This window comes from Chenopodium album, chromosome 3 (genome assembly GCF_948465745.1).
Source record: "Chenopodium album chromosome 3, dcCheAlbu1.1, whole genome shotgun sequence".
Classification (NCBI taxonomy): domain Eukaryota; kingdom Viridiplantae; phylum Streptophyta; class Magnoliopsida; order Caryophyllales; family Amaranthaceae; genus Chenopodium; species Chenopodium album.
Genome location: NC_137836.1, coordinates 76,721,699 through 76,733,935, shown reverse-complemented (window position 1 = coordinate 76,733,935; position 12,237 = coordinate 76,721,699). Strand labels below are relative to the sequence as shown.

The following is a 12,237-nucleotide window of genomic DNA, read 5'->3' as shown; positions in this document are numbered from 1 at the left end:
TACTCATACAATTTTTTTTTTTACTGAATATATTCTTTAAATCATTATTTTAATGTATAATATCTAAAGAAAAAAAATTAAGCAACATTATTTAAATATGATTAATTTTTTTAGATGAAGGATATATAGTCTTACATAAAAGGATGGTCATTATTAAAAAATAAAAAAAAAAACATAAAAGGATGGTCCCAAAATGTAGATATTATATTAATACATTAAAATTATAAACAATTGATATTAATAAAATATACAATTTATTAGATATTATACATTAAAATAATGATTTAAAGGAAAGGTAACATTTGTTTATTTTATGCAGTTAATAAGGAAAATAAGATAGTACAAAACAATGATAAGATATTACATATATCATGTATTAAGACATTAATTTAACGTTGAAAATGAGAATATTTGCATTGGAAATGGGTAGATATATACTTCCTCTAACCCTATTTTTTTTTGCCCCATTGCAAATAAATGGGTCAAATATTAAAAATTTTGACAATAAATATCCATTAATCAACAAGCGATAATATAATCATGTGTATTGTGATCTTGTTAGATTTGTCTCATTGTATATTTTATTAATATCAATTGTTTATAATTTTTACGCGTATAGAAATGAAGTTATATTCGTTTTAAAACACATCTTTGAGACCATAAAAGTCAAATATGGCAAACAAATAGGGACAGAGAGAGTAAGTAAATATGAATAGTTGCATTCAGAGTACACAATTATTTTAGTAAATTGGTTTAATTACATTGGAAGTAGGTGTATCTTTACCTTTTAAAAAGTACTCCCTTCGTCCCTTAATACAAAGCCTCTTTCTATCATTTATTATTCACATAATAAAACACTTATGAAAAGAGTGAAAGACTATCACACCCTTAAAATGAAAAAAAACACTTATAAATAGAGTGAAAGACTATTACACCCTTAAAATGTTTGTTTACCTATATATATGCCTCAATTGATATACGGAGTAATATTAATTACTTCTAAGCTTTTTCTTGTATAACTTTATGATTTAACTCTATAAAATAGTGTTTGGACAATTATACTCTCAAATGTTAATTTTTTCATTTGTCCTCATTAATGTTAATTGTCTTTATTTTATTTTATTTACTCTTAAGAATAGTTAGTGAACATTTATACCTAAAAAATATTTGTTTACCTATTTTCTCATTATGTTGACAATTACCAAAAGATCTTTTGAACATGACTAGCTATAGCGCGCATTGCGCAAGTTAGCCACCCTAGTGAGGGAAAAGTGTTTAAAAAATACATTAATCTATAAAATAATTTAAGCGTAATCATTAAATGAAAACGCTTAAAATGACAAGCATATTTTTTTTTTTGACAAGACTATCTCCGTTTTTTTTTTGTTTTTTGTTTTTTGTTGTTGTTGTTGTTGTTGACTTTTACACTATTCACAAACTGCACTTTGATTCGCTTTTGTAATTTATTAGTACGATAAAATATTATCACGTGAGATCTTGTTTGAATCATCTTAATATATGTTTTATTAATATGCACTTTTTATAATTTTACAATGTTGATAATTAGAAATATTAAGCGTAAACAACATACGTTGGCAATCGTGATAATAAAACGCCGTCATCTAAAAAAATCGAGGTAGTAGTAGGTTTTGTCAAATAGGGACTATATAGAGAGTAAAAATTATTCGTATATCGGTATATGGAGTAAAGACAATAAGGATGTTAAGCTAAACAAAAAAAAAAAAATAATAAAAAATAAAAAAAATGTATAGATAGATATAAATTGCTTAGAAAATGACTTTTGTCATTATTCATTTTTTTTATTTTTAAAGCTTGTAAATGTGAAAGATAATATTTTAATATTACAATCCAGTCCCTGGATCTGGCAATAATAGAGATCACAAGGTTACAAAATATGAAATTACCGACATGAAATAGGCAGCTAAATATCGTCCCTGAAATAAATGACAATTCATCTTACCCATTCATAAATCATAATACCCTACTACTCTATCAACTTGTCTATATACTTATGATTGATGGAGCTTAGAAGTGGTGTGGATCCCATCTACTTTCCTCTTCAATGAGTGGTGTTGGCAAATTTTGCATTTGGTATTGTTTTGCTACTTAACTAAATTAAATGGAGTGATAGAAAAGAATGCATCGTAAAACTATGTCACATCCTTTTTACTCTTTATTTGATGATAGGAGTTAAATCTGATTGTCAGTTAAATTAATTCCGAATAGAGAGAGTAACGCACAATCCCTTGCCGACCACTCCGGATGCCGTCCCTAGCCTACTACGTGAATAGACCACAACCTGCCAACATGCATATATTACCAACCATGATAGAGATCCTCACCAAAAAGTTGGGAAAAAGAGAGACAAATGAAAGAGGAAGTAGTGGCCAAGTACACATGGAAAATAATGAAGTAGTAGCAGCAGCCAGCAGGCAAAAGTTGTAATATTAGGGTCATTGATTGATGCAAATTAATGGTCCTTATTACTCATCAGATGTTTTCCTTATAAAGAAGTAACAATTGGCAAATGTAACAATATCACTCTCAAAAGTTTAAATAAATGGAGATATCAGAAAGCAAAATTAGACAGCAAGAAACACTTAACATTGAATCTGGATCAATTAGAGATGATCAAAACCAAGAAGAGTGTCCTACTTCTGCTCACACTATAGGAAATGGTGAGTTTTTTTTATTATAATCTAAGCCTTTGAATACTATTACTTGTATTTTTTTTTTCAAGTCATCATCTAAGCTTTTGAATTATTGCTCTGACAATTCTGTTTATTAACACTATATGTCACAAAGTTGTAAGTGCTAGTATAAGTCCTATTCCATCTCCACGCCTAAGTCAGTCCGTCTGTCCTATATAGATATTATAAATAGTATGTGTGACAATTAATTATGAACAAAGGGAGCAGAATATTAGAAAGAAACACTTTCTGATAGTGGGAAGGAGAGAGGACGATATCTCTTGGCTTTAGGCCAATGGTGTCAATCACCCCGCCATGCACTGACATATCTTTCCAAAGAAACATAAGTACTTCGTACTTCCTTTGTTTCCTTAAAATTTCAGCAGTGTGAGGTGAACAAGAAGACCTTAAAACAAGCAAGATTACTTTAAGTTTAGGTTATGTTTAGCTATCAAGTCATCGACGTAATTACCTTAATAATTCATGCAAGATTTATATAACAGCCTACAACCAACCTAAAAAAAAAAAAAGACACTAACCAAAAGTATGCAAAATTTTAAATAACATCCCACAGCTAACCAGCAAACATTTTGGTAACGTCCGGAGTTTTGTCTATTTGATTTTATCCGAGCATGACTCGAGCACTATCTAGTAATGTATAAACTTCGGGTGACCTCTCTGGCTCTCACTAGCCAAAGACACTGAATCACATATACAGGGGTAATGAGCTTATGGGCTGAGACACCTAATTCCTATCCCATTTTGTTCCCCTCTCCCTTATCCTTGAGTCTCAAGTGATGAGATAAGTGACCACCGAGCCATTTTTTGTCTTCTTGATATAACAGCTTCTTGTCTTATATGCAAGATTTCGACTGCAACATTAGAAATTTCAGCAAACCCTCATTTTCTAGCACCTCATTATTGACTTGAGAGAAAAATTTAAGTATAATTTATAAGATATTTGTTTCATAATAGTATTAAATAAAAATGCAATTAAAGAAGAATCTTATAAATGAGCATATAACATCCCTTAAAAAGTATTGGAAAAGAGAGCATATAACCCTTTTGGATCTAGTTAAAAGCTAATAAAATAACCAGCCAATCATTAATTCATTCATTTACCAAGCTAAACTTCATCTTCCAACCTTGTGGACATTGTGGTTGGAAGTTCAATCCACACTAAGGGTACTTGAGAATGAGTATCTCCCTCCCCTCCCAATGCATCTAGCTTTCACCTTACCTACCAAAAATTATCATTAATTCAATTCTATAAATAAAACAATCACTTTTTTCAAAAAATATTGAAAATGACTTTGTTTAATTGAATGGAAAAAATTGAAAAAAAAATGTAAATCTTTTTTTTTTTTTTTTTTTTTTTTTTTTTTTGAAGAATTCAACAAAAAGTAATTTAGTTTTGTTCTTTCCATATTGTAAAAAAAATGTTTAGTACTGTAAAAAACAGATTAAAACAAATAAAAACTATTTTCATTACTCCGTAGTAAATATTTAAATAAAAAATTAACGACTAAATAAAAATTAGAAATAACAGACAAAAACCAGTTTAATCATTAATACAAGTAATCGAGCTTAATCAATTGTAAACATTTTTAACCCGTAAAAACAATTTATGCAGTAAAATTAATTCGGTTCAATAAATTCAGGTAAAGAAGACAGACCTCAATCATAAATCATACAAGACCTAAAGCCACAACTGTTTTTTATTTATTTATTTATTTATTTTTTTTTTTACATGGTAAGATCAACTGGGCCCCAACCGAGAGCTCCTATCACAGGATGCTCGGCTGGCAAAGCTCGGAGGGGTAGAGGGATGGGACTTGTGCCCGATGAAAATCGAACCTCGAACCTCAGGTGATCTTTGGGCCACTGGTCCAAGAGATCATTCTCAAAGCCACGGCTATATATTGGCTTTATGTATGTTTTTTTTAAAGGTTAAAGGACCCACTTTTAACAATAGATCCAATGAATAAGACTCCAAATCTAAGCTTGGGACGGAGTATCTATAATATTAATTCTTGACCATAGATACACCATGTATGCATGCTAAAATAGCATGATTGAACTCCAACCAAAAAAATGGGAATATTGAACAAAAAAAGAAAGGAAAAAAAAAAAGATAAAATTAACAAGGAAAAAAAAAAAACAAATTTAAAATAACTCACCAGTGTCCAGTGTCCAGTGTCCACCAAAACAAATACAGTATATAACATTATGCGGTCCTCTAAACTTCATACCATACGCTCTCCTTATAAAAAACCAGCAAGTGGCAACAATCACTAAGCTTAGAAAAAGAAAAGAAAACTATGGAGACAGAAGGAAAAACTATTCATCCACCAGCTTTTAACTTAGAATCAGGCTCTATAAAGAATAATGATCAAATTCTAGAAGAAGTTCCGACTTCAGCTCATGCTATTGGGAATGGTTAGTTTCAGTCACTCACCTTAGTCTGATAGAATCAAATAGCTTGTTTGAATGTTTAGTGTAGTATACTGCTTGAATCGTGTGATCTAGTGCACTGCTTTATTTATTCTGTGTTCCATTCATGCATGACATGTTACCAAGAGTCCAAGACTTCCTTGACTTCGATAGTAAGTTGCATTATATCTGCATCAAAGTTGGTAAATTCTTAAGGGTGACAAGTTGACAACTATGACATGCGATCAGATATTGTCGTATAACTCACATAAGTATAGAATCTTAGTACAGTTACTATGTCCTTAGTTTGTTTTTGAGGGAGGACTGAAGATTACTTCTCATATTAAGCCTAAGGTGGCGGTTCCCTCTACCATAGTGCAATATCTCTTAGCACTAGATCAGTGAAGTGTACAAAAAAGAGGAAAATGTGTTATCCTACACTTATTTACAATTTAAATGTGTGTCTTCTTAGATTCTTCTATCTATAAGCCTGATGAAACAGAATGTTTTGACGCGATAATTTTGTTATGGTTTATATACAGATTCATGGCAGCAGGTTAGTTTGATGCTCGTAACAAGCTTCAACTGTGGATGGATACTAAGCTTTTCAAACCTTATGTTGGTGCCCCTGGGTTGGGTATGGGGTATTGTCTGCTTAGTTCTTGTTGGGTTCTTCAGTTGCTACTCAAGCTGTGTATTAGCAGGCTTTCACTTCATCCAAGGTCAGAGATTCATCAGATACAGAGACGTCATGGGGTATCTATTTGGTTAGTATGCTAAAAAACACTACAGTATAAAGTTTCAACTGTATTATTTCGATGAAGTAGACACCTAATACCAAACATCTAACTGTGCAGGAAAGAAATTGTACTATGTAACATATATGCTCCAATTTTCAACCTTTATTTTATCAAATATGGGTTTCATCCTTCTAGGAGGCAGAGCACTGAAGGTATATTGTTCATTTAACCTCCTTCAAACTAAAAACATTAAAAATAAAAATTAAAAAAAAATTATTATGCAGTCTTAGAAATCAGTAGGCAAAATCCGCCATAATTGATTATGAATACTTTTAATCTAGTGAGTTAATCAAGAAGAAATGGCTATGTTTGGCTGTGTGAAAATTAAATAGTTAAGGGTAATTTCAAATAATTTTGAAAGAAGCTTCCTTCTCTTAGATGCAGTTTGATTATAATCAGCAGCTCCACCCAAAAGAAACAACATATAAGCAAATATAGAGAAAGATCTTAATACCAGCTAAACTTGTAATGGTCTTCTTGCAGGAGATAAATCTGGTGTTCAGTGAGACAGCCTTGAGGCTCCAGTATTACATCATTATCACAGGAGTAGTATACTGCATATTTGCTTTTGTCGTCCCAAACATGTCTGCCATGAGAGTGTGGGTAGGAGCTTCTACATTTCTCACCTTCGGTTTTATTGGAGTTCTTCTTGCGGTATCAGCAAAAGATGGTAAGCTCAATGCTGTTAATGTTTATAACCTCAACCTGCAATAACATGTACAGATGCCAAAGAATTATGTAGTGTACTTAATTTGATAGAGCTTCAAAGGTTTGTGGCTTATTTCCCCTCACCAGAATTCAGCAGATAGGTCTGTCCCCAATCGGTTTTGTTAGGTCTTTAGCCTTTTGCCTAACAGGCTAACACAATTTTCCCATTCCTCCTCAACAACACTATTCCATCCCCCCAACTTGAGGTAAAACACGGAGCAACAATCACCCTAAATCAGAAAGCAAAAACAGAATAGCATTAATTGCCTTTAAACTACCTTGTCTTAAGGCTGAAAAAGGTAATTTGAATTTCGTAACTTAAAACGGATAGATCTTTCAAAATTTATGTTAATTAGAAGCTGAACTGAATGTTGCATCCCTACAATGCCCGCTCAATGCATAAATAATGCAAGTAATGTGATTGTGTGTGTAATATATTTAAATGCACACGTGTGAGTGAATGTAAGCACTACAATCAATCAATCAATCAATCAATCAATCAAAGCCTTAATCCCAAAAGTGGGGTCGGCTAACATGAACCAAATTTGATTATTCCGTGTAGTCATCAACATAAATCTTTCTCCTCCATCCCTTACGATCCAAAACTTCATCCTCACGTAAATCCATGCACTTCATATCCTTCCTCACTCCTTCCAACCAAGTCATCTTTGGTCTCCCTCTTCCTCGTTTAATCCCTCCATGGTCCCACTCTTCCACTCTTCGCACCGGTGCACCCTCGGGTCTCCGTCTTACATGTCCAAACCAACGCAGACGATTTTCCCTTAATTTATCTACAATGCCCGCCACACCTACTTTCTTGCGAATAACCTCATTTCTGATTCTATCTCTTAAAGTGTTTCCACACATCCACCTTAACATGCGCATTTCCGTAACCTCCATCTTTTTAATATGCTCTTTCTTAGAAGCCCAACATTCTGTACCATAGAGCAACACTGGTCTTATGGCAGTCCTGTAGAATTTTCCCTTCAACTTTAAGGGAATGCTGCGGTCGCATAACACTCCCGTGGCCGCTCTCCATTTAAGCCACCCTGACTTAATCCTGTGGGTCACGTCTTGATCAATGTCACCATTCTTCTGGATGATCGACCCTAGGTACTTAAAACATTCACTCATGGTCAAATCCTTTCCATCCAAACTCACCACTTCATTGCTTGTCCCCCTCTGAGTGCCAAAACGACATACCAAATATTCAGTCTTACTCCGACTTAGCTTAAACCCTCTAGATTCCAACCTTTGCCTCCATTGCTCCAACTTGACATTAACCCCATCCTTAGTCTCATCCACCAAAACGATATCATCTGCGAACAGCATACACCATGGAACCTCATCTTGAATTGGTCTAGTTAATTCATCTAGAACCGTTGCAAAAAGAAAAGGGCTTAATGCAGACCCTTGATGCAATCCGATTGTAATAGGGAAATCTTTTGTCAACCCTCCGCATGTCCTCACATTTGTTGACACATCCCGATACATATCCTTAACTAGGTCTACATACCTTCGTGGGATACCTTTCTTCAACATTGCCCACCAAAGTATCTCTCTTGGCACCTTGTCATATGCCTTCTCTAAATCAATAAAGACCATATGCAGATCTTTCTTCTTTACCCTATAAAACTCCATCATTTGTCTTATCAAATGGATTGCCTCCATAGTAGATCTCCCAGGCATAAAACCAAATTGGTTATCTGAAATGCTTGTGCATGCCCTCAACCTTTGTTCAATCACCCTTTCCCACAACTTCATAGTATGGCTCATAAGCTTAATTCCTCGATAGTTAGAACAATCTTGAGCGTCTCCTTTGTTTTTATAAACCGGGACCAAGGTGCTCTTCCTCCAATCTTGTGGGATCCTTGTAGCCGTCCATATCTTGTTGAAAAGGTTTGTTAACCAATCAATACCAATCTTACCCAAACACCTCCACACCTCTATCGGTACCCCATCAGGGCCAACCGCCTTCTTAGGTTTCATCTTCCTCAGTGCAATCTCCACCTCTACTCTCCTAATCCTTCGCACATACTCCATGTTGATTTCTTCATCACTCATAGAGGTATCTCCTATCACAACTCCATTACTTCCATTAAATAATTCATCGAAGTACCCCTTCCACCTGTCCTTGATGCCCTCCTCTTGCACTAGGACCATTTGGTTCTTATCTTTGACACACTTCACCATGCCAATATCCTTCCTTGCCTCTTGTCTTCTCTTTGCCATCTTATAAATGATCCTTTCTCCCTCCTTGGAATCAAGCTTTTCATAAACCTCCTGATATGCCTTTTCTTTTGCTTGGCGAACAGCTGCCTTTGCCTTACTCTTAGCCTCCTTATACGCTGCAAAGGTTTCATCACTCCTACATTTTCCTAAGGCTTGATAGCATTCCCTTTTTTGCTTAATTACTGCTTTCACCTCTTCATTCCACCACGAAGTATCTCTCTGTACCGAAGTTCTTCCCCTTACTTCCCCTAAGACCTCTTTGGCCACTCTTAGGAAACAGTTCTTCATTCGTAACCAAGTCATGTCCGGATCCACCTCTCCATCCCAATCCGCTTCTTCAATTACCTTTTCTGTAAAAACCTTAGCTTTTGCATCCCTTAGGGTCCACCATCTTATCCTTGGTTCTTCTTGTCTAACTTTTTTCTTCGCCTTCTCTTTCAGACGAATAGTCATTACCAATAGCCGGTGTTGGGTGACCACACTCTCCCCTGGGATAACCTTACAGTGAATGTAAGCACTACGCACAGTAAAATTTATATACAGTATATAACAATTGTTTCTTTAATTTAACATTTCTACTCCATCAAATGCATATTTCAGCCCAACTTATTCATCCATTCACTTTGCAGGAAATTCTAACAGACACAGAAACTATGAAGTTAGGGGTAGCACAGTGGGTAAGGTGTTTAATGCCTTAGGTGCAGTATCAGCCATGATCGTAAGCAACAATTCAGGCATGGTACCAGAAATACAGGTGAAAATTACTACTTAATATGAGCTTTGACACCATAGAAAGTATATAGTTATGCAGAAACAGAGAGCAATATTCAAACTAGCTTCAATGAGACAATGACCAAATTTAATTTTGAATCGTGCAGTCAACTCTCCAGAAGCCAGTTGTCAGGAACATGAGAATTGCCTTGTGTACACAATATACTGTTGGCCTCATGGTATATTATGGTGTTAGTATCTACGGATATTGGCTTTATGGTTCAGATGTTCCAGATTATCTCCCTATGGCACTAAGCGGCCCAAAATGGGCGAAGATCCTGATCAACTTAGCGGTCTTTCTACAAAATGTCATATCTCAACATGTATGTGTTATTTTGCTTCTTCTTACTTAAATTACTCCCCATCTCCCCCTTTTCATGCTTCTGCTTCACATAAATTCCAGATTAAAAACATATTATATTAGACATATCAAATAAGTTACTTAAGTCTCTACAGAGTACAGACTGGACATACTGCATATACATTAATTCAAATTAGTAACTAAAAATTATTTCACCATCATAAGTCAGTTTAAAATCATGTAGTGGCACTATAAGCAAGTAATTTTGACATGGAAGAAGAAGTGAGAGGGTAATAGGATAAAGGAGTGATTAGAGAAAGGACTGATAAACGAGGAGTTACAGAATCAACAAGGGTAAATCGTTGAAACTTGAAAGAGTCTCCAATGACCAACAAACATATTGAATATATTACCTCGTAGTAAAGTAGTAGATCAATGATCCAAGTGCTATTTATTGTGTAGTTGTAGGCACATGAGCTATATTTTTTAGGTTTGGCGGGAGAAAATGAGAAGGGTTAAAGGTTTCACTACTACTTTACTAGGATATTTCTAGATAATCTTATATTGAACTTCCTAAATATGCTTTAATTGTAACCAACCAAGATTACTATAATACAAAGACATGATCATGATATCTTCATACAACAAATTATGAAAAACTGTTTGGTCAATGTTTCCAATTGAGCTCATAATTAAAGAAGGAATTTGCATGGGAAGTATCTTAAGCTAATAATTGTGACTCACAACAGTATCGCTTACCTTCAAATATTTCATACAATGTCAGATGTTCTTCCAACCAGTTCATGAGGCGCTAGATACCAAGTTTCTGAAAGTTGACGAGAGTACATACTCAAGAAGAAATATAAGAAGGCGATTTTTGCTACGGGTACTTGTATTTACAGGCAATACTTTGGTGACAGCGGCCATACCTTTCATGGGAGATTTCATGAACCTCTTGGGATCATTTACACTTGTTACATTAACTTTTATCTTTCCAAGCATGATCTACATCAAGGTAACTTATACTAAGGCTAAGCAGTTTCAATAAAAGTAACAACACAAAAATCAGTTATAAGTTTTGACTCTTATTTTATGCCATAGGTTAAGGGGAAGACTGCTAGGACTGGGATGAAGGCATGGCATTGGATTCTCATCATTGTATTTTCCATACTAGCAGTGGCAACTACAATCTCAGCAGTCAGATTAATCATCAATAATGTTAGAAACTATGAATTATTTGCCAATCAATAATATATTGAAGTACATACAGGCAGCAATAGGCTCTAATCAAGGTCATTAGTGTTCCTAACAGTAGCTTCTACAGCAGTGCTCCAAAATAAAAGTGCAAGAATGCCCCTGGCTGCATTGCTGGGGAATTGTTACGCAAAATGTGACACAACCAGCACTCCTTAAATTAGAATATTAAATAACTATGGATTTGCAAAGCAAAGCAGATGAAGGTTTTATTAACAAAAGATATAAAAGAAAAGGGCCAAAAAAAATTGCAACTGCTACGGGCAAGGACATGCTGGGGGAGTTTAGACATCATCTTTACAGAGGTAACTCTCCGGGGAAAAAGAAATTTTCTGGGAAAAAGTTACCTTTCTTCAAGTGTTGGACTCGAAAGATGGCAGGACTGTCAGACGGAAACAGAGAAACTGTCCAAGGAGAACGTCGAATAAGCAATGTCGGTGAACAAGCGAGGGAGCAGGAAAAGTTGAAAAACAGTGGAGACCAATTTAGCCATGCATACAACAGAAAGGAATGAATGGGCATGCAAATGGAGTTAGGGTGGGGAGTAGTAGCTCCCAACCCAGTTTCTTTCCCCTGAGATAGAGGTTCAACTACTACCAAGAGCATGTGGAGATTACAGCTTCCCTCCATTCACTCTCCTTTATACCTAAAACATAACCAAGTAGATAGAGATTAAATGAATTGCATGTGTAAATTTCCCAGATTAAGGTCTTAGAAGATAAAATCAATTCCTGTAATTATAGACCATCAAGTGTATCCAACCTTTTCACATTGGTAAAGCAGTAATTCAAACTATCTAGCATGATACATTTGGAGCTTCGGACATATATTAGAAAGGTCAATCTAATGGCAGCATAATCAATGTGTATGTAGCAGAGTAAAGGTAAACTACAGCAAAATAATGGAAGAAAAAAGAAAAAATACAGCAGAAGCTTTCAGGTGCTTTAACAAACAGCATTAAAGTCGTACAATGCAAAATTGTCTGACTTGCTTCAATGCAGACTTAGACCAAAAATTTTATGCCAAA

At 34.8% G+C, this 12,237-nt stretch overlaps 1 protein-coding gene and 1 long non-coding RNA gene across 3 annotated transcripts; one reads left to right on the top strand and one right to left on the bottom strand.

The window, feature by feature from the left end:
• The first annotated feature begins 2,433 nt into the window (after positions 1-2,433).
• Positions 2,434-12,005, top strand: LOC145624272 (proline transporter 2-like). Of its 2 annotated transcripts, none has more exons than XM_081677269.1 (8): positions 2,434-2,699; positions 5,687-5,911; positions 6,002-6,096; positions 6,428-6,614; positions 9,514-9,638; positions 9,763-9,978; positions 10,741-10,971; positions 11,058-12,005. In XM_081677269.1, the coding sequence occupies exons 1-8, from the start codon at positions 2,582-2,584 to the stop codon at positions 11,205-11,207; spliced, it is 1,347 nt and encodes a 448-aa protein (XP_081533395.1). In that variant the 5' UTR covers positions 2,434-2,581; the 3' UTR covers positions 11,208-12,005. The 2 variants fall into 2 exon arrangements, with proteins under 2 accessions (XP_081533395.1, XP_081533394.1); XM_081677268.1 differs by lacking the exon at positions 2,434-2,699 and adding an exon at positions 5,016-5,150.
• LOC145624273 (uncharacterized) lies at positions 4,274-7,902 on the bottom strand. Its single transcript, XR_014110416.1, has 3 exons — positions 6,737-7,902; positions 6,399-6,649; positions 4,274-5,333 (listed from the first exon to the last, which is right to left on the bottom strand). It is a non-coding gene; the product is annotated as an uncharacterized LOC145624273 (long non-coding RNA).
• Positions 12,006-12,237: the final 232 nt, after the last annotated feature.